General features: G+C 40.2%; 1 protein-coding gene across 2 annotated transcripts in view; it reads left to right on the plus strand.

Moving 5' to 3' along the window:
- MAPK6 (mitogen-activated protein kinase 6) overlaps positions 1-23,241 on the plus strand; it is a 38,629-nt gene that overhangs the window by 867 nt on the left and 14,521 nt on the right. Inside the window, exons 1-2 of one of the 2 annotated variants that reach the window (XM_059372838.1) lie at positions 102-371; positions 21,068-22,261. In XM_059372838.1, the coding sequence (XP_059228821.1) occupies positions 21,632-22,261 (630 nt within the window). In that variant the 5' untranslated portion in view covers positions 102-371; positions 21,068-21,631. Of the gene's footprint in view, positions 1-101; positions 372-21,067; positions 22,262-23,241 lie in introns of those variants that run through there. The other variant, XM_059372837.1, reaches the window with a different exon arrangement.

A 23,241-nucleotide genomic window follows, 5' to 3' on the forward strand; every position in this document is an offset into this window, starting at 1 on the left:
CGCCGGCCTCCCGGCCGGGCCGCGCCCGCCAGCCCCGGGGCCCCGCCGCTCGGCTGCGGCGCCGCCGCCCGCGCGCGGTTCCGCGGGTTCGAAGCCCGCCCCGGCGGGCGAGCGGCGGGCGAGGGGCGGCGGCCGGGAGGGGCGGCCCGGGGAGCGTGAGGTGGCGCGGAGTCTCGCCTTCCTGGCGCGCTGCCCTCGAAATGCTCCCGCGTCTCCTCCCCCATCCCACTCGGGTGACTCGGCCTCAGCTGACTCCGGCCGGGCAAAGTCCCCGGCGGACTCGGCGAACTGCGTAGCGCGCTCCGCTCGCCCGGCCGGTCTCGGAGCCCCGGAGTCCTCTGCCCAAGTTCTGAGTTCTGGCCGTAAACGAGGTACAGAAAACTTGTCCGGCTCGGAATTGCTCATTTCTCTGCTCCCCCGCTCCCCCACCCTGCTGCAGCCTTTCCCTGGCTGTTCGGGACGCGGAGCGCTGGTCTGTGAAAGTGCCTCAGTGGGAACTTGTTTTGTCCGTCACCGAAAAGGGCCTCTTGGCTTGGCCGTGCGTTTCTGCCTGCCTCGGTGAGGTGCGTGGAGGAGTAGAGGTCTCTTGGCCGCCTTTTGTTCCTCGGCTTCGTAGGACTCCACTGGTTCAGGTGTTACGTGGGAGCTCTGTGAAGCAGGATCTTTTTGATTCCTTTCCTGTTTTATTTTCTCTTTAGCTTGCTCATTGGCAAAGGTCCAGTGAAGTGGTGGAATTAGAAGCCTTACTGCATTTGCACCAAAATTCCTGTTCTTTTCCTCAATGCTAAAAATGCTCTTAAAAGTCAGTATTAACTTTTTTTTTTTTTTTAACGATAGAAGATGATTTGTCAAGGGGAAAAAAAAAAATTAACGGGGGGACAAAATGGAGTGCAGACCTCTCCAGAGTAATTTTCTGATTGCTGCTGCTTCTAGCCTTGTTAGTTTTTAAGGTTCTGCTTGGACATAGTCTCTCTCTTCAACCTTGGGAAACTGAGGTGGAAACCGTAATTTGACTAGAAGAATGTAGGGTCCAATCCAAACAGGGCCTGGCCCTGAAAAGCAACTACCTCTAGAGTTTATTATTAGAGATGTCAGATTTTAACGTTTGAAAAATAATCTTGAGTTGGGTGGAAGAATCTCTAAGATCGCTAACGGGTTCAAACACGTTTATGAAGGGTTTGCTTGCTATGTGCCAGGGAGTGTAAAGTCCTTTCACATATATGTGTTACATCACTTAATAAGAATTGCCTGGTGAAACTTGTAAAATTGCTTATTGGTGTTCTAAATTCAGTAATTGCAGTCATCTAGGAAATATGCCAGATTTGAGCAGGATATGTCTTATTATTTAGATTTTACTGTTCAGGAAAAAAACAACTGGCAAACAGAGAATTGTTTATAAAAATACCCTTTATATATATTTTGGAGTTTGGTTACTTGGAAAGGAGGATTCAATGTAGTGTTTGACTATTTGTGATTGAGAAAGAATCGAAGATTGATTTGAAGACGGGTTAATTTTGTAAAAGAAACAGTACATGTTCTTATGACAAGTGTTAGTACTAAATGTGTTGCAGTGTTTTGCATAAGTTCATTTAAACATCGTGAGAATTCATAACTGACAAAATAGTGAGGTTTGCTGACTCAGGGTACATTGGTGAAGGGGATGGGGTCTGGTAGGAGGAAGCTCAGAAGTGCTGCAAGTTTTGAGTTGGGTGATGACTCATACTGCCCACGGACTGCTACGTGGCCCTTTTTTTTATACACTGTATTTTTTTAAATGATAGGGCTAAAATGTTTCTATCCACATTATAATTCTCTCTCAAAAAGAACCACAGTTTCTCTAAGAGTAATGGTTTCTTAAATTGCATTTTAAAAGGAGATCAGATATCCTACAGGTGGAATTTTATAACATTTGTTGAGAGGAAAAGGTGAAATTAATTGCTGGTCAGTTGTTAAAAGTTTGATACTAGCAGTTTTCTCTTATTGAGAAAGATTTACAGATTATTTATAAAAGAATTTTTATGGTGTGAGTAGAAATTAGGCTTATGTTCTCATTGGTAATGTAAAAGTTACCTTTATAATATCTAGAAACTAGTTTAAGTGTCGTAAAAGTGCAGAAGTATTAATTGGATATAGCTCTGAACATGAACATTTCATTCAGACAGAATTATACAATAGTGCTTTCTCCCAATCTGTATGGATTTTCTATGTGTATTTATGATATATATGAATTTTCTGTTTTAATAAAGACAACTTGAAGTAAGTATTACAGGCACTTTTCCATCTTTTTTAAAATTTAAAAAATTTATTTTTAAGTAATATCTACACACATCATGGGGCTTGAACCCACAACCCTGAGATCGAGTCATATGTTCCACCAACTGAGTCAGCCAGGCGACCCTCATCAGTCTTTTTTAAAGATAAGCAGAATGTACAGTTCCAAATTTAGGACCCACACTGAAATTTGGTAATAAGATATTTTGACTGATTTTTAAAAGCCACCTTTTAGCAGGTTGTCCTAAATTAAGGTTGGGAAGAAAAAAAGAGTGAGAATAGCAGTTTGTTTTAAAAGTGAGAAGAAAAAACTCCTCATGTCTTAGGTTTTTTTAATACACTGTTTATCTTCTCAAAGTGATTTATTTGAAGAGTTTCCTAAGTAGTAAAGTGTGTTGTTAAAGTGAATTAAATCTTTGGAAAGATTTTGGAAGTGCCTGACATGATTTATATAGAAGAACTTTAATGACATTTAATTTAAACTTTAAAATATATTTCTTATTAAAGGAAATATAAAAATATAAATATAAAAAAGTGTAGATTTTCAAAACATCCTATCACCTAGAAGTTGAACATGTGTTTTCAGGGTTGTTGTTGTTTTTCAAGTTTTTATTTATTTATTCAAGAGCACAGAGGCAGGGGAAGCATTGAGGGGGAGAGAGAGGGAGAAGCAGATTCCCCACTGGGCAGAGAGCCTGCCAGGGGAATAGATCCCAGGACCCTGGAATCATGACCTGAGGCAAAGGCAGATGCTTAACCACCTAGAGCCACGCAGGAGCCCTCCAATTTTTTGTTTGTTTGTTTTTAAGAATATAAGTAATTACCTATCATGCATAATTCAGAATTTATTAACAGACTGGATATTTTAGGCTGTCTCCTTTTTATGAGATACTGCTTTATGAAATGGTGAGCCACACCACTGCTGTCCATTTCATTGTTTGCATTGCCCTTTTGAGCCATGTTTGACTGTAGGGCCCCCGTTGAAATAGGAGGCTGTCCCAAGGGTAGTTCTTTGTGGCATTGTTGGCTGCCCTGTGTCAGCTCTTTCAGCCTGTTCTGTGGACTGTTAACATTAACATTACTTTGTTGCCTGTTGGTGGCATGGGGATTTTGGTCACTTTTTTATTGCTCAGATCCTTGACTGAAACTTCACAAAAACAAAACAACAGTAATGTTATTGTAGTTAATGGCTTTTTCCAGGGAGTTGCTTTTCATGTAGAACTGATGTTTTTAAGGTAACAGTAGTACAGGCTGAGTCCTGCATTGGTTTTTTTTTGTTTTTGTTTTTGTTTTTCTTCTTCCATGAGCTGTGTATTTAGAAAATACAGTGTGTCCCTCTGGTGATTCTTAGTGGTTTGTCTTTCATACACGTCAGCCTTTTAAATCCATTTCTGAAAAGTTGTACAGAGATTGAATATTTATATGGCAAATCACATTTTCCCATTGCTTTTCATTTAAATTTAGAATGGCTTTTCATGGAAAAAAAAAATGGTAGCACAAATATTGTTTGTTAGAATCCTGGCATTTACTTCAGGGAAGAACCTTCCTCTGCAAAAAGCGAAATCTCTGCATTTCATTCTGTACAAACTACATGTTAGTGTTTACAGGGAGTTCATGACCATTGTCTTTTTCCAGTTACTTGACAGCTGAGGAAACTGAGGCCCAGAGAGAACTAAAATCTTAGTACACAAAATGTGATTGCTGGACCAGCAGTATTAACATCACCTACGAATATGTTAGTGCAGAATTCTTGACTCCATCCCAAGACCTACTGAATTAGAATCTACATTTTCACAGGATTCTTAGGTGATTCAAATGCACATTCATTTCTAGAAGCACTATTAAATGATACACATACATCGTTGCTCAGCTGGCTAGTGCTGATTTGGAAAACTCAGATCTTCTGAGTTATTCCTTTTATTGGCTCTCCTGAAAAAAGTCAAAAGAAAAATTGAAGATCTAATGACTGTTCAGTAGCACTTTCTATGATGATGGAAGACTCTATTCTTTGTTGTCCATTGAAGTAGCCAACTAGCCGCATGTGACTGTTGAGCACTTAACAATGGTGGCTAGTGCACCTGAGGAACTGAATTTTTAATTTTAATTATTTTTAAATAGCTGCAAGTAGCTAGTGGCTACCATATTGGACAGCTCAGATCTGGGTGATTTATGTTGACACTAAATTTAAAGTAATCTAATCTGTAATTTAATAACTGATTAGGCTCAGTTTAATAATTTCCTCCTTCATTTACAAATTGGAGAGAGGGTCAGTTTCTAACTGCCTACTTTTTCAGTATGTCCAGATAGGATTTTTTTTTGCCCAGATACGATTTTGTAGTTACTATAAAGCACTGCCAGTTTTCTGATTGATACTTTTGTAAAATAGATAAGTTGCAAGAATGTGTTTTCCTGTTTGTCTTAATAAGGGCATTTTCACTTAGATTAAAAAATAGTTGTTAAATAAATGTTCCTTAATTAGCTTATAGATAGCATGGAGGGGACTGTTTTTACCTCTGGCCTACTACTTCCAGGCTCATTGGTACTTGTTAGCTGCCAGATTTATCTGCCGTTTTTTAATGTTATTTCCAGGTGTGGAAACATTGGTTCTTAACCTGCCACCTTAGGTAGTGGTAAGATTCTAACCCTAAAGTAAATCAGACTGGCCTGTGACTAAATCTTGACATTTACTATATATGTGATTTCGGTGAAGTTGCTTTACTTCTCAGAGCATCCGTACTCTTGTTTATAAAGTAAGACTGACCAGGCACTTTATGGTTTTGAGTAGCAAAATAATTTGTCACAGAAAATGCCTGGTACTGAATGTATACTCAGTAGATACAGATTACCTTCCCAAGCTCTCCTGCTTAGCTTTTCTAGCCTTCTGTAATTTATTCTTCTGCTTGAGATTTCAACCAGGCTTAAGTGATACTCTGATGTTAAATTTAATCAGTTCCCACTGGTTGCTCTAACTTCAGGCTTTGCTTCACTCATGTTGATCCCTTGTAGGTAGATTCTTCCGCTTTTGCTTTGGATTCCTTCCCTTCACTTCTTAAGGACTCATCTCTTTCTTGCATCATGCATTTTCCCCTTTCTGTTGGGTTGTCTTTATTAGTATACAAATGTGCCCTGAACTATACTGTCCAGTCTGGTAGCTACTGGCTACATGTGGCTATTTATTTATTTATTCATTTTGTAAGATTTTAAAAATTTATTTGAGAGAGAGAGAGGTCACAAATAGGCAGAGAGGCAGGCAGAGGGAGAGGGGAAAGCAGGCTTCCCACTAAGCAGAGAGCCTGATGCAGGGCTCCATCCCAGGACCCTGAGATCATGACCCCTGAGCTGAAGGCAAAGGCTTAATCCACTGAGCCACCCAGGCGACCCTATTTATTTATTTTTTTAAAAAAGATTTTATTTATTTGAGAGTGAGTGAAAGAGAGCATGGTTGGGGGGAAGGAGGAAGGGTCAGAGGGAGAAGCAGACTCCCTGCTAAGCAGGGAACCCCATGTGGGTTTGATCCTGGAACTCTGGGATCGTGATCTGAGCCTAAGGCAGATGGATGCTTAACTGACTGAGCCACCCAGGCACCCCATGTGTGGCTATTTAAGTAAAAATGTATGGGGCATCTGGTTGGCTCAGTCGTTAAGCATCTGCCTTCGGCTCAGGGCATGGTCCTCGGGTCCTGGGATCGAGCCCTGTGTCGGGCTCCCTGCTCAGTGGGAAGCCTGCTTCTCCCTTTCCCACTCCCCCAGCTCGTGTTCCCTCTCTGGTTGTGTCTCTGTCAAATAAATAAAAATAAATAAATAAAAATGTATTTAGAAAAAAATTAGTTTCTCAGCCCTGCTCACCAGATTTCATTTATTCCGTAATTGTCTACCATATTGAACAGTGTGGATATAGAAATCTGTTACAAACCCTCTCAGATTCCATTTTCTCTTTTAGCTATTGTCTAGTTTCTCATTTCTCTGATCATCCTTCAAGCAAATTTTCAAGAGTTGTCTTTGTGTGTTCTCTTCACTTTGCTCCTCAACCTGTTCCGGATTGACTTCTGTTAAACCATCTCACCACTTGAAATTGCTCTAATCAAGACTTTAATTTACCAAATCCATCTTACAGGATCTTGTGACAGCTTTCAATATAGTGGACCATTGTTTTCTGCATATTCACCTGCTTTTCTTAGCTTATAAAACTTATTCTTGTTTTTCTCCTACTTCACACTTTGGCATAAGTTTTTACAGGCTTCTGTCATCTTCTTGCCTTCATGTATTAGCATATCCCAGAGTTTAGTTCCTGCCCTCCTCCACCTTTCTAAATTCTTTCCCCAAGTGGTCTCATTCAATTTATTAAGTATTATCTACCTGTGAGTAATTCTCAGACTTACATTTAGACTTCTTGCCTGAACTTCAGACACATTATCCAATTGCGTGCTTGATGTTACCACTCACTTATTTAAGTAGACACTTCATGAATAGGCTTAACGTATCCAAAATAGAATTCTTTTTCCCGTATCATTCTCCCAGTTTTCCCCATCTCAGTAATTGGCATGTAGGAGTTATTCTTAAATCCTCTTCCCCTTATCCCCCATATCTAATCTATCACCAAGTTCTCTTGGTGTCCTGGTCAGTAAAAAAAAATTCATCATTATTTGAAAGAAGATCTTGGGCTTTTGAATCTGAGATTCAAATCATAGTTCTTTCATTGATGTGTAATGTTGAATGTATTATTTAAATTCTCTGAAGTAAAGTGCATAAAACCCATACAGTCTAGTTAGGATTTATTATAAGAGTATATGTCCAGTACACTGCTTTATGCATAATACATTCTTAATCAAGCTTGTTATTTTTGTTTTTTATATTCTTTGAAAATTCAGATATTAAAAATGCTGTTCTCATGTTCAGGGTCTTTATTATATAAACAAATCCTTTTTTCCCCCACTAATTGCTTTTATAATAGTTGATAATGTGGGATAGAGATGTGCCAAACTTACTTATGTCCTCCAGTTTGAACTTTGGGGCCATAGTCCATAATACAGTTTTTTACTGTCTTGAAAGTATATACTTTTAAAGCAGGGAAGTACAGCCCCTCAAAGTTATTTCAGTTAAAATATGTATGTTTACCTTGATTAACATGGTTAATTTCCATTTGCTTTGGAACTATCCATGAATCTGTGATGGCACTTTAATGTTAACATACTGGTTTATATTATGATTGATGTAAAAGTACACAAAAACTACTTGCAGTTGGTGATTTATTTAGTTTTCTTTTTAACCTTCCTTTTACTCTCCATTGATGGGCATGTTACTAAGTAAACATAATGACCAAAAAGGAAGGTGTTTAAAGATGACCCATGAGCCTTTCAGTAGTTATCATAATTTTTAAAAAATAATCTAAACTATTTCACCAATACTGTAAACCTTATGATAACATGATTCGGTTCACCCCCTTCCAACACTGAGAGCTTGTTATTTTCTATTTCTAAATGTGTTATAAACCTTGTAATACATTATTATTTTGCTTTAAATAATCAGTAGTCTCTTAAAGACATTTCAACCTGTAGACAGGGGGTGCCTGGGTGGCTCAGTTGGTTAAGCATCTGCCTTTGGCTCAGGTCATGATCCCAGGGTCCTGGGATTGAGTCCTGTGACAGGCCCCTGCTCAGCTGGGGGAGTCTGCTCCTTCTCCCTCTGCCTCTCCCCCCTGCTCGTGTGCATGTGCGCTCTCTCAAATAAATAAAATCTTTAAAAAAATAATAAACATGTAGGGGCGCCTGGGTGGTTCAGTTGGTTAAGCCTCTGCCTTCGGCTCAGGTCATGATCTCAGGGTCCTGGGATGGAGCCCTGCATTGGGCTCTCTGCTCAGCGGGGAGCCTGCTTCCCCCTCTCTCTGCCTGCTTCTCTGCCTGCTTGTGATCTCTGTCAAATAAATAAATAAAAATCTTAAAAAATAATAATAAACATGTAGATAAATTTTCTGGTTTTTTTTTTTGTTTTTGTTTTTGTTTTTTAAAGACCTTTTATATTTTCTAATTATCCTTTCTGGAGCTCTTGTTCCTTTATGCAGGTTCCATTTGTTGTCATTTTCCTTCAGCATAAGAACTTTTAACATTTCTTTAGCAAAACTCTGAAGCGCTATAGGAAAGATGTTAGGGTTCAAAGCTGATGACCAAGAAATTCTTGAGACATCTTTGGTGCAAACAGGTGATTTTATTAAGGCACGGGGACAGGACCCATGGGCAGAAAGAGCTGCACCGGGGTCATGAAGCGTGCCCTGTTATATAATTCAAGTTGGGAGGGGGTTAGGGATAGCGTAAGTCTCAAAGGAATTTGGAAGCAAGGTTTCCAGGACCTTGAAGGGGCTACCTATTGTTAGGAAAAGATCGTTTATTACTGTCTAATAAAACCTTAGTCATGAGACCCTTCGGATGTATATTGGGGGCCATATCCTTGGGTTGCGGGGTGGGGGGAGAGGTGATTGCTAACATGTATCTTGGGGGTTTTAGAGATAAAGGGAGTTTCCAAAAGAATTTTTATATGTTAAAGTAGGCTTACTGGATCTGGTGGGTGGGGGTGTCGAACTAGGATTGCCTTTTGCCCTTGGCAAAGTGTTAACGTGGAGGCAGTTGAGTCCCTAGAGGAATGTCACTCTGCGTGCTTCAAGGACTTGTCAGTGGGCTGTAGGTAGTAAGGAAATTTAATAATTCTTCCGCCTTTGTTTCCCACATTGTGAGGAAGACCAATTCTTTTCACTTTTGTCCCTTTGAAAATGTCTTTATTTCGTCTTCATTTTTGAATGAAGATCTTCATTTCATCTTCATTTCCCTAGGTACAAAATTCTAGGTTGATATTTCTCTTTTTGGCACTTGAAAAATGATGTTCTCTTGTCAGATTCTGGCTTTCATCGTTTCTAGTGATAAATCAGGTATCCCTCCTGTTGTACTTACTAGTATATAGTTAACTCTTTCACCTGGTTCCTTTTAACAGTTGCTCTCCCCACCCCCCCCCTCACCATTTTCAACAGTTTGGCTATGATAGACCTAGGTATGGGTTTCTTTTACTTATTCTGCCTGTAGTTCATTTGAGTACTTCGGTCTGTGAGTTGGTATCTTTTGTCAGTTTTGGAAAATTGTTAAGTTTTGTTTTGTTACTTATTTATTTTTTAAAAAGATTTTGTCAAGAGAGAGTGCACACATGCCCAAGCGGGCGGAGCACCAGGCAGAGGAATAAGCAGGTTCCCCCCTAGGCAAGGAGCCTGATGTAGGACTCGATCCCAGGACCCTGTGATCAAGACCTGAGCCAGTGGTAGATGCTTAACTGACGGAGCCACCCATGCCATCTTGTTTTGTTTTTTAAAGATTTATCTATTTTAGAGAGAGAGAGAAGGAGGGGCAGAGGGAGAGGGAGAGAGGATCTCAAGCAGACTCTGGAATGAGCAGAGACCCTAACATGGGGCTCAATCTCACAGCCCTGGATCATGACCTGAGCTGAAACCAAGAGTCGGACACTTAACCAACTGTGCCACCCAGACACCTCGGTTTTAGAAAATTTTTTCTATGATCTTCTTATACTTCTATCCTGTCAGCTTTCTGAACCTGTTCAGCTTAGCTGCCAGCAGCTCTTTGGACTGCTTGGATATTTTCTTTGCTCTCCAATACCACCTCAGGTTTTCGTTTTCGTTTTCTTTTTCTTTTCCTTTTTCTTTTTCTTTTTCTTTTCTTTCCTTCTCTAGACACAGAGAGATCACAAGTAGGCAGAGCTGCAGGCAGAGAGTGAGGGGGAAGCAGGCTCCCCGCTGAGCAGACAGCCTGATGCAGGGATCGATCCCAGGACCCTGAAATCGTGATCTGAGATGAAGGCAGAGGCTTAACCCTGAGCCACTCAGGCACCCCTCACCTCAGTTTTTCTTTACTTCATGTTTGTGCCCTGTTTATTTGCCTTAGGGATACTATCTGCCTTGTACTCAGAATGCATTGGAGGGGTTTATTTCATGCTTTTTGACTTGTCCTCCACCTTCAGAGCAGCTGCCTTGGATGTGGTGGAGGCCTGTATATTTTATGAGATACTCTCTTAGCTTTCCTGCCTTGCCCTCAGACTTCAGCTCTCTGTGATGACCTGTGGGAAGGAATTGGCAGGTGGGACTTATAGCTGGGCCTCCTCTGAATTCTAATCTGTTAATTGCAACCACATTCAGCTATTAAAAGTTGGTTACAAATTTGGCTGGTTTCTTCTCAGTTCTGTTAGTGGAAATTTCCTTGCTTTGCCACTTTGCCAGGAATGAGAATAGCCATGGTCTCTTTTATGAAAGGCTTAATATTTTCTAGAATTTAGTTTATTTAGATTTCTTTGCATCTTTAGCTTTCCTGATGGGTTTTTCAAAAACTACGGTATTGTAGCTTATCTATCTTATCATGTTATATGGTGTGAGTAATGGTGTTTTGTAATTTTTCTGCATTCTAATAAGAAGTGGAAATCCTGGGGCGCCTGGGTGGCTCAGTGGGTTAAGCCGCTGCCTTCGGCTCGGGTTGTGATCTCAGGGTCCTGGGATCGAGTCCCGCATCGGGCTCTCTGCTCAGCAGGGAGCCTGCTTCCCTCTCTCTCTCTGCCTGCCTCTCTGACTACTTGTGATTTCTCTCTGTCAAATAAATAAAATCTTTAAAAAAAAAAGAAGTGGAAATCCTGAACTGGAAGAGGCCATAGAAGTCATGTAGTTTAGCTACATCATTTTCCTGATGAGGAACTGAGGCCTAGAAATGCTTTGATTATAAGCTAATTTAGCCATGGACCCTGGACTAGATGTTACATCTCCTTAACTCATTTTTACCCCCTTTTAATATGGTTATAGTAAAACCAGAGAGGAATTTTTCAGTAGTATGAAACTTCAGTGTGAATCTGATAGGAAACTTACACTTTTTTTTTTTTTTTAATCTTGTAAGCTTTGTTCAGCTTTGAAGAAAATGAGAAACAAAGGAAGAAGGATATTCCAGGAAAGTTATATGCTATTCTGATTCATTTTTTAAAAATTTGGTACTCACCAATAAAGCATGTGGTTCTCCCTTTGATGAGAGTCCAGAAATATTTTATATGGATGGCCTTGCATGTTGTGGCCTTCTTCATACCCTCACTAGGGTTAGCTGAAAAATGACAGCAGTTATATTTGGTGTGCAGTCTGGAAAGCTGTGGTGCTAAATGCCATAGAGCCTGCTAGGATGGACTGAAGAATAATCAGAATAATGTCAAAGTCTCACATATCTTCACAATACCTACTTGGTATCACATGGGCTAATGGGACTTTTTATAGAATCCTGCTTGTCTGCTAATATAAGACACTATTTTCAGTGGCATAATTCCTTCTTACTACCTCAACAGAATAAAAGAGGAGCTATAACAAAGTTGAAGTTTTCTTTTTTTTTCTTCAGTCTGAGTTATTTGAAATCCTTGCTTTCTTCACATATTGACAAATCTATGTGTTTACCGTACAGTGAAGCTCCTGGGGGGAATTCCTGGAAAGGAAAGTACCATATCTAGGAGTCATCACTGATGTTCCCCCAGTGGGTCAAAGTGTGAGCAGATTCTGAGGAAGTTGAGGCTAGAGCTTGTTCTCTGCAGAATGTTTTACTATCAAATAAAATCTGCTGTTTACATTAATTCAGTTAGTAGTTTATAAAGTACCTACTAAGCACCCAGGTACTATGCTCAGAAAGTATTAGTAAAGCAACTGAGTTTCAAATCTTTTATTTATTTTTTAAAAAAGATTTGTTTACTTAGAGTAGAGGGAGGGCTAGAGGGAGAGAAACTCAAGCTGCTGAGTGTGGATTCCAATGTGGGGCTTGATCCCATGATACCAAGATCACAGCCTGAGCTGAAATCAAGAGTCAGACACTCAGCTGACTGAGCCACCCAGGTGCCCCTCAAACCTTTTATTTTATTTTTTAAAAGATTTTATTAGAGGATAAGCGGGGAGAGCGGCAGGCAGAGGGAGAGGGAGAAGCAGGCTGCCTGCTAAGCAGGGAGCCTGATGCAGAACTCAGTCCCAGGACCATGAGATCATGACTTGAGCCAAAGGCAGCCGTTTAGCTGACTGAGCGACGAAGGCACCCCTCAAACCTTTTATTTTAAAATAGAGTTACAGGGGCGCCTGGGTGGCTCAGTGGGTTAAAGCCTCTGCCTTCGGCTCAGGTCATGATCCGAGGACCCTGGGATCAAGCCCCACATCAGGCTCTCTGCTCAGCGGGGAGCCTGCTTCCTCCTCTCTCTCTCTGCCTGCCTCTCTGCCTACTTGTGATCTCTGTCAAATAAATAAATAAAATCTTTTAAAAAAATTAAAAAAAATAAAATAGAGTTACATACAATAAAGCGAAGAGAGGGGAAAGTGGTAAGGTGATGCCCTGGGAAATGGTACCCTAGAAGAGTAGAGGCACCTGAAGAATAGAGATTAGACTAGACTAGGAAAGAATGGCCCGAGACAGGGAAGGAGAATAGTATTAGAAAAGAGAGGAGGAAGAAGTTAGTGGGACAGAGAGGAAGCAACTACAATGACCTAGGAGTTTGTGCTCCATGAGGTCAGGGTGATTTCTTTGTTGTTGTTTTTTTAACCTGTTTTGACCCCTGCTATACCTTTATGCCAAAAACAACATCTGGCATATGATAAGCACTCAGCAAGGTTTTGTAGAATAAAATGGATGGATGGTAGAATTGAAGCTGAAACTGCTACTGAAACTATGTTGAGATTGCATTTTCCTACTGCCTTGAAGTAGGTGTGACCATGTGATCTGCCTTGGTCAGTAAAAGGTGAGCAGAAGTGAAGTGTGTTTTGGATGGAAGCTTTAGAGCAGCGAAATATTCCCTGTTCTTTGTTCTTTGCAGTGGACAGAGCTAGTAGTTACTTTGACAACTTGTATGACAGCTGTGTTGGGACTTGATGCATTAGCAAGACTTAAAACTTCTCTTGTAAGTCAGTAGATGTTGGGGGTTATTTGTTAACTATACAATTTTCTAACCTATCCTGACTGCTACAGAAATTTTATATTTTCATCTGGTTGGAATCCTCATATGGCCAAAGATACTTGAAGAAGGAGGCTGCCCACATGTCTCCTGTTTATATACATGCACCAGTGTTTTCCTTAACATGAGTTAGGAGAGGAGTCTTAGAAATGAAGGCTTAGGCAGGAGAAAGATAAGAGAGGGGATGAAGGGTTATTATAATTATTTTTAAATTTCTAGCCATAAATATATAGAGAGGATTGTGTTTGTTTAATGTTTAATATACAGCAGTTTGAATCACATATCCCCCAGTCTGGGCATACCACCGTAATAAGTGCTTAGGAACAAATGACCAGTGAAGTAAAAGACTTGTATGGGGCTTTCATAGATGATAGACTGAGAATTGGAAGGGTCTTTAAAGATTTTTTGACCTATTTATCTCATCTGTGGAGTTCTTTCTATTCTAATACAGATACCCTAGAAGAAATAGCAACTAGAGATGAGCATCAAAATGAACATAATGACTTTTTAAGATTTTATTTATTGGTCAGAAAGAGAGAGAGCACAAGCAGGCAGAGTAGCCCAGAGAGGCAAAGGGAGAAGTGGGTTCCCCACTGAGCAAGGAGCCCGATGCTCATCCTGGGATCACGACCTGAGTCGAAGGCAGCCGCTTAGCTGACTGAGCCACCCAGGCATCCCGCATACTGGCTTTTTAAACAGCCAAAGGCAAATGCAAGTCCCTAATGTTAACGTGTATTTAGGCAAAGCTTCAGACAATTTAAGAACAGAAGTTGGGAGTGGAAGAGTTTTTTGGGGAGTAGAAGAGTTTTTGGATACTTTGTTAGAAGCCAAGCAATCCTTTCTTTGACTTCCTAAGTTTGTTCTATTGCACACACTGGTTACTGGTAGCAGGCAAGGGCTTGTTAGACTTTGGTGTTTGAGTTGCAAGGTCCCTCCTCTTACTCCAGATGACTAAGATCATTCACTGACATTGTTTACACCATGAGCCTCCTTGAGGTTCAAATCCTGAGAAGGATCTCTGATAACTATAAGGGCTACCTTACATCAGGAACAAGGGCATTGTCAAGAATGCATCTGAACATGCAGTTAAGCTGTAGCCTTTGGCCTTCTCTGCCCTAGAAACTTAGTAACTTTGGTGAGAGCTTGAGATACAATCTTAGGGAAGGATGAATTTGCTATAACAACCCCTCTCTGTGCCAGGGTTAAGAGATAGTCCTATGTGAATTTAAGTAGAGCTCAACCTTGCCCTTCTCTCTAAAAGCAACTGGATTTTGGCTGAGTAGATGTGAGGCTGGCTGGATTCCATTTAACTCAAGTTACTCACTTGACCTGGGAGAAGAGCAAAATAGGCAAGAGCCATTGAGGAGGGGGAAGGTGGAGAGCTGTCATTGCATGTGATCAGGCCCCATGACACATGTCAACATTTAAGCGGCCGGGTGGAATATGGAAGAGAAAACCAGGTAAGGAAGGTTTATGTTTAAGGTTCTCACCTCAAACTTGCTTTGCACATCCAGACTCCTTTTCTGATATGCAGGGAAGGAAAACCCAGTTTCTACAGAATGGAGAAACGGCGCAAAATTACTGTCTTCTTTCTTTTGCATTTTATAACTTTACTGAATATGCTTAGACTTGACTCAAAGTACCTGCATTTCTCTTGGCTTGGAGGTAGGCTCAGGGACAGAAAGCAGGTGGTGATTAAGGAACGAAAGGAGTGCTTGAGGAGACCAGTGTGGCTAATGCAGTTTCAGGGAACTGCCTTATAAACGTAGGAAGGCGGTGCCCAGACTGTGCTACATAGAAAACTTTTACTTCCATTTTATGGTGGAAAGAAAGCCAAAGGGGAAAGCATAAAGCCAACTTTATTAGTTTTTTAAGATTTATTTATTGAGGGCTTTAAGATTTATTTGTTGACGTGGCTCAGTTAGTTAAGCAACTGCCGTCCGCTCAGGTCATGATCCCAGAGTCCTAGGATAAAGTCCTGTGTTGGGCTCCCCGCTTGACGGGGGTCTGCTTCTCCCTCTGACCTTCTCCCCTCTCATGCTCGCTCTCACTGTCTCTCTCTCAAATAAATAAATAAGATCTTTAAAAAAAAAAAAGTTTTCTTTATTGAGAGAAGATGCACTAGAAAAAGAGAGGGAGGGACGAAGGAGGGGCAGAGGGAGAGGGAAAGAGAATCCCAAGCAGACTCCCCGCTGTGCAGAATGTGTCTCAGGGCTGAATCCCAGGACCCTGAGATCATGACCTGTGCCGATATCAAGAGTTGGGCATTTAACCGACTGAGCCCCCGACGCCCAAGCCAACTTTATTTTTATAAATCATTCCCTATAATTCATTTTTTCTACTCCGTTGTTAAAAGCAAAACATTGGCCCAGCTAATTAAAATTAAAGTAAGGATCCCTCTGCAAGCAACACAGTTATCAGCACTGAGGTTTGGAGGCAGAGAAACTGGATGCTGGGAAGGGTTATTTTAAGTTACTGTCTCATCTTAGTTACTGTTTTCCTCCCTTGAAGTGTGTGGAAGTGCAAAAGGAATATGGAGCCCCAGATCTTTCTTTGAACTTGTTTTAATGAAGTTAAATGTCAAAGATAATAAAGAAAGTGGTGTAAATGGGACATTTCTAGGTTGCTGATTCAAATGGAGCATGCTTGACCAGTAATCTGCTGGAGGAGTTGAGTTGTATCTGCATACTAGAGTCTGGCCCAAGAATTCCATGATGGATGTGGGAAGTGGGCGGTAGTTGGACACCTTACAATCTGGTATCAGGGTGATAAGGAGGATCTTCATGGTCACTAAGCCTTTTTATGGCTTCCAGAGGCATACATTCTGATCTCCCTAATTAGGTCAAATCTCCCAGTGTGCAGGCGCTCAGCATCCTGTACCATTCCTTAGTACCACTTGTCCCTTTTGCCTCCCCCCTTTTCCTCTTACTAGTTTATTATTGTTTATCCCTAGCCATACTGTAAACCCCATGAGGGCAGAGCACAAGTTTGTTTTTACTTACCATTATATCCCCAGTACCCTAGTGTACTAGTATCCCCTAGTGTATTAACAGGTATATAACATTGTTAGCAACTACTTGCTGAATGGAGCATGACTGAATTGGAAACTTTCACTGGATCCACTTCATCATACACCAGTGTAACATTACCTTCAACTTACTGCTTAAGGTGGGCTTACTTTCCAAGCTCCTGGATGAAAACATGCTCCGGTAGCTTCTGGTCTAATAGTTATTGAAGGATTTTGAAGAATAGTGCAGAGCAGTGAGGCATACCATTGGGCAAGCACTGCTATTGGTCTGCTCCACCCCCCACCCCCAACTTTTTATTGGCATAATTCTGACCTAGAGTTAACAGTTGGGTGATTAATATTCCTTTCTTTCTTAGAATGGTCTTGTATTTCTGAAAAGTCTGTTCAAGTCTTTCAGTATAGTCATCACCTGAATCTATAATGAGGACTCTGCAATTCTCAGCCTAGGCACAAGTTCCTGCCTTCCCCAAGGTGAATTTTTACCTACTCTACCCCTGTTGAGTGCTGACCAGTCACAGAGATTTCTGAAAAAGTATTGTCATTCTTGTAGTTTTTGGTCTGTGCTTCTTTTTAGTTTCACTGTGATTTAAAGAGAGCAGATGTGGGTGGAAGTCTTGAGTAGAGCTCTCATTCTCTTACCTCTCTCCAGTAATCTGACTGCAGTTCCGTAATAGTGCTAATAGTCAAATAATAGTGGTCTCTTTTTTAGCAAAACTAAATTATTTGTGCTTGACTATGATTGCTCCACTAGTGAACTAGAAGCTTAAGAGAGTACTTAGAGATTTTAATGTTCTTATGTCAAGTCTGTAGAACTGACTTTAAAATGTACATTTACCAAAAACCTAAAAGTTGAGGTTTACGGGATTGGTCATGGAAGGGCAAGAACAGAGAAGAGAGAAAGTATGCATGCGCGTGCACGTTTGTATGAACAAACATCTGTTTCAGGTGGAGACTAGAAATGTAAGATCTCAGAAGTACTGGAGACTTAAAAAAATACTGTTTTTAAAGGGACATTTGGTAGGGAACTGGAAACATCAAGGTGTATACAAATAGAAAAAATTGGGAAGGGGAGACAGTATTCATTAAAGTCCTTTAAAAGTCTGAAATATTTTTTAATTCAAAAGTTTATTTGCAAAATTTAACTTTTAAATGTTTTATACAGACTGACAAAGTAGAGAATTTTTAGGAGTCCTCTTGGTTTTTTTTCCTTGAGTTTTTTTTTCCTTGAGAAGCAGACAAAAACTCGCAAACAGAAGAAACTGTTAGAGTAAAACAAAGAAAGCTATTATGCTGTTAATGTCCTTTACAATGTTAAGCAGATACAGGAAGTGCTCATATTTATTAAAAGAACTCAGCAATAGTAAATATCAATTTTTATTAAATAAAGCTGTAGTGAGGCCAAGTGGGTGGCTCATTTGGTTAAGTGTCTTGAGTTTTGATTTCAGCTCTCATCATGATCTCAGGGTCCTGAGATTTAGCTCCACGCCCGCCCGGTGTTAGGCGAGTCTGCTTGGGGTTCTCTCCTTCTGCCCCTCCCCACTCTCTCTCTTGTGGCGCCTGCATGTGCACTTTCTCTCTCTCATAAATCTTTTTTTTTTTTTTTTTACGATTTTATTTATTTATTTGACAGACAGAGATCACAAGCAGGCAGAGAGGCAGGCAGAGAGAGAGGGAGAAGCAGGCTCCCCGCTGAGCGGAGAGCCCGATGCGGGACTCGATCCCAGGACCCTGAGATCATGACCTGAGCCGAAGGCAGCGGCCTAACCCACTGAGCCACCCAGGCGCCCTCTCTCATAAATCTTTTAAAAAAGCTGTTGCCTTAAGGATTTTGTATCTACTTAGTCTCGGAGTTATCAGTGTCATCTGTTTCTCTGTCACATAGTTGTAATGGATGTGGATTTCTTGAAGTTGAAGATTTGCTGAGATTGTGGCAAGTAGCTGTTACCTTGTATTTTTCAGATTCTTGTATTTCCGCATGTGAGTTATGTGGGAGTATGTAGCAGGAAGGAAGTAAAGGCAGATTCCTTGTTGTATAAAAGCTTCACCCTTGTGAAACAGCTGATAAGTTTGAGAGTCCTAGCAGTTAGTTCTCTTAAGCCTGAAGGTGATTGAAAGTTGTCACATAATTCAAGCTCAGAGTGGGCTGCTTTATTTCATGTCTTGGTACAGTTTCTCATTGCCTTTAAATGATTAGCCCTTTGAATAAATGAATATTGCACCTGTCCCACTTCCAGTTTCTTCAGATCCAATCAGAATATAACACTATATATACACCTATACCAGTTTTTAGATAAAAAACCAGCAACAGGGGCGCCTGGGTGGCTCAGTGGGTTAAGCCGCTGCCTTCAGCTCCGGTCATGATCTCAGAGTCCTGGGATCGAGCCCCGCATCAGGCTCTCTGCTTGGCAGGGAGCCTGCTTCCTCCTCTCTGTCTGTCTGCTTGTGATCTCTCTCTGTCAAATAAATAAATAAAATCTTAAAAAAAAAAACCAGCAACAAGAAGTCTTTGCATTTAAGGTTTAAGCTGTATTATTTGCTTATTGGCATGTACAGGTAAATGAGCTACTATGTTGACTACCTAGTTATTTCTTAGACATGAGGCACATACTCACTCTCTGGCTTTCATGTGCTAGCCCCTCTGTCCATAGCAGTGGGAGTAACCACATCGCACCCCTGAGACCCGCCCACTTTAGAGCTTTGCTCCCAGTACCACCTTACTAGAGGCATTCCCTAACCACTCTACTGGGCTCTTTCTCTTTTATTTTTTTACATCACTTATTGCCATCTGATTTCTGTGTTTTGCTTTTTTGTCAGCCTGTCTTCTCACACTATGATTTGATCTCTTCATATACATACCTCTGAGCTCTATGAGATTCTAATAATTTGTCATACTTCCACAATTTTTTCTTTAAAGAAATAACACATTAGGGGTGCCTGGGTGGCTCAGTGGGTTAAGTCTCTGCCTTCGGCTCAGGTTATGGTCTTGGGATCCTGGGATTGAGCCCGTGCTGGGCTCTCTGCTTGGCGGAGAACCTGCTTACCCCCCTCCTCTCTCTGCCTGCATTTCTGCCTACTTGTGATCTCTGTCTGTCAAATAAATAAATAAAATATTTTTTAAAAAAAACAAAACAAAACACATTAAAGGGGCGCCTGGGTGGCTCAGTTGGTTAGACAACTGCCTTTGGCTCAGGTCGTGATCCCAGAGTCTCAGGAGTCCTGCATTTGGCTCTTAGCTCCACGGGGAGTCTGCTTCTCCCTCTGACCTTCTCCTCTCTCATGCTCTCTCTCACTCTCTCTCAAATGGATAAATAAAAGAAAAAAAAAAAAAGAAGAAAGAAAGAAAGAACACATTAAAGACGTAGTTGGAGCATACTGTGTAATCCCACCCTTATGGTAATTGCTTCCCGCATTCCTCAAAGCAATGATTATCATGAATTTGGTACTTCACAGCCAAATATGTTTTTAATACTTTTGCCACATTTATATATGCACTCATAAAATAACATCATACATGCTTATAAACCTGAAGTAAGTGGTTTTAGCATGTGCATTTCTTTTTCCTTTTTTTTTTTTTTTTTTTAAGCTTTTGTTTATTTGACAGGGAAAGACAGCGAGAGAGTGAACACAAGCTGGGGGAGTGGGAGAGAGAGAAGCAGGCTTTCCAGAGGAGCAGGGAACAGGGAGCCCAATGTAGGGCTTGATCCCAGGACCCTGGGGTCATGACCTGAGCCAAAAGCAGCCGCTTAATGACTGAGCCACCCAGGTGCCCCAGCATGTACATTTCTATCTGCAGTTTGCCTTTTAAATTTATTGTATGGTGATTTCAACCATCTCTGTTCATTTTTACTATTATGTAATAGTGCAGTCTATAAATAAAATTCATTTATCCTCAAATTGTTGAAAGTTTAGGCTGTTTTTTTAATATTTTGCTATTACAAAAAAAGTGGGCATTTGTATGTTCATTTACAAGTATTTCTCTAGGCAGTGTTTTTTGGAGGAAAAATAGCCAAGTCATAGGTAGGCTACTTATTTATTCTAAATTGCTCTTTGCCATTCTTTTACTAACTTAAACTCACCAGAATTGTATGAAAGTTCTTGTTTTTCCACATTCCTCCTCAGACTTGATAGTAACAGACTCTTAAAAATGTTTTTTCTAATCTGAAATGTATCTTCTTGAGGTGGTTTGATTTTTTCTGATTATCAGTGAAGCTTCAGACACCTTTTCATTGGTTTATTCACTGTTTGAGTTCACTCTATTATAAATTGAAGAGCATACGCTGTAGGTTTCTTATTTGTACTGATTTTTGTTCACTGTTTACTGGTGTAGTTAATAAGTGTAGTAGTAAACATGTTCTTTAAGGAAGTAACACATTGCAGTCTTGTGTATGTGTGTGTGTGTATACTTTTTTTTTTTTTTTTAAGAGAAATGGTAGTAATGTAGTACTGCTCAAATTCTAAAGAGTTCTGTAAAAATGCTGTGAACCTTCCTTCCTTTGCTCTTTGGCCTTTAAGAAATGATACAACCCACTGACCATAAATATAAAGAATCTAATGTGGTGAGATCTAGAGTCTGAGCCCGGTACATGTGAATTGCTTACAGCATGGATAGCTATTTTTGATTGAGGGTCATCTTTCCATTTAGTAACTATAAATAAAAAACTTCTGTACCGGTAAGTCATTTATAGCTAACTGCCCAATTTGTGTCATTTTACAAAGTTGGAGTATTTAGTATTTCTTGGTGGTGACTCTTTCCTTCTTTTTTCTCATCCTCCAGGTTTTATCAGAGTAAGATGGACGGTAGCTTTGATTGTGATTGTGGTGAGCTGGAGCCACCTGATCACTAACAAAAGACATCTTCTGTTAACCAACAGCCGCCAGGGCTTCCTGTTGAAATATACAGCAACAAAGGAAGAAAAGAGGCAAAACGGAAATAGTGCTTACCAGCACCTTAGAATGATGCTGCTCAGGACCAGTCCAACACTGAATGTATCTGCACTGTGAGGAGAATGTTCATAGAAGCCTGTTGTGTGCATATTTATTCACATTTTTGTTAAATGTTAAATCGTTTAGCACAGTAAATCTGAGTGCATAGTATGTCATTTCATTCCGTTTGAGTTTCTTGAGTGTTTTCTTTAAATGTCTGCAGAGTTGCTGCCCCTTTCTTGAACTATGAGTACTGCAATCTTTTTAATTCTCAGTATGAATAGAGCTTTTTGAGCTTTAAATCTAAGGGGAACTCAACGGGCCTGGTTGGCATATGCAATGAACATCAAGAAATCATCTTGTTGTGGAAGCAAAATTATTTTTCTTTTCCTTTTTTGAAAGATCTTTCCTTTTGATGTCAGTTTTCTTCCTGGTTTACACAAGTTCAACAATTCAAAAGGAAAAGGCGATAGATAGTAAAGGTTTCAAAATGGCAGAGAAATTTGAAAGTCTCATGAACATTCATGGTTTTGATCTGGGCTCTAGGTATATGGACTTAAAACCATTGGGTTGTGGAGGCAATGGCTTGGTTTTTTCTGCTGTAGACAATGACTGTGACAAAAGAGTAGCCATCAAGAAAATTGTCCTTACTGATCCCCAGAGTGTCAAACATGCTCTACGTGAAATCAAAATTATTAGAAGACTTGACCATGATAACATTGTGAAAGTGTTTGAAATTCTTGGTCCTAGTGGAAGCCAGTTAACAGACGATGTAGGCTCTCTTACCGAACTGAACAGTGTCTACATTGTTCAGGAGTACATGGAGACAGACTTGGCTAATGTGCTGGAGCAGGGCCCTTTACTGGAAGAGCATGCCAGGCTTTTCATGTATCAGCTGCTACGTGGGCTCAAATATATTCACTCTGCAAACGTACTGCACAGAGATCTCAAACCAGCGAATCTTTTCATTAATACTGAAGACTTGGTGCTGAAGATAGGTGACTTTGGTCTTGCACGGATCATGGATCCCCATTATTCCCATAAGGTATGTGGAAAGCTAGGTGAGACAGACCTTTAAACTAATGGACATCATCAGGAAGGACTAAGTACTTGTATCTTCTTAGTATATTGTGACAGGTTTTTATCGTTAATTGTATTGAACTTTATGTAGTATCTTTTTTTCTGATACAGATCTACTTTCATTCAGAATGTCCATATGTTTATAAAAAGAAGTTGGAGTGTGATCCTAATTACTTACAAATTCCTAAAAGTGTATGGTTACTTATTATAATTAAAACTGTCCCTTATTTAAAAGTGGAATATATTCTTACGTGTTTAGGGCAGAGTTGTGGTCCTGTCTGAAGGTAAGAGAAGTTTCTATTTCAGCTTCTAGGTCTTTTGTCCCTTTGAGTCTCTACTATTCTTTTAGGCCTTGTTTAGGCAAATTTAATTTTGTTTAGTATCTAAATTTGCATAAAGATAAAATGGAAGTAAGAATAGCTAAAAATGGGGCGCCTGCGTAGCTCAGTGGGTTAAGGCCTCTGCTCAGGTCATGATCCCAGGGTCCTGGGATTGAGCCCCGCATTGGGCTCTCTGCTCAGCGGGGAGCCTGCTTCCTCCTATCTCTCTGCCTACTTGTGATCTTTGTCAGATAAATAAATAAAATCTAAAAAAAAAAAAAATGAGAATAGCTAAAAGGATTCATAGTAACTGTACTTTAGGTAACAATTTGCCTTCTTAGAAGAAGTTAATATTTTCTGAGCTGAACTTTAGTCTCTTAGTTTTCAAATGAAATTGTCTGTGGGACCCTGATGTTTAAAATATTAAAGTGGAGCTCCTTTGGTTATAAAGAACCTCTGGGAACTCCCTGCTAGCTTGGCTTCCCATAGCATACATCTAAACAAGCAAACCTCATTTACATATATCATCTCATATTAACATAATTTATTTTTTAAGAACTTGAATGTAGAAATTTAGTATTTAAAATGAAATCTTTTTTTTAAAGATTTTATTTATTTATATGAC

Source organism: Mustela nigripes, chromosome 13 (assembly GCF_022355385.1).
Source record: "Mustela nigripes isolate SB6536 chromosome 13, MUSNIG.SB6536, whole genome shotgun sequence".
In the NCBI taxonomy this organism is placed as follows: domain Eukaryota; kingdom Metazoa; phylum Chordata; class Mammalia; order Carnivora; family Mustelidae; genus Mustela; species Mustela nigripes.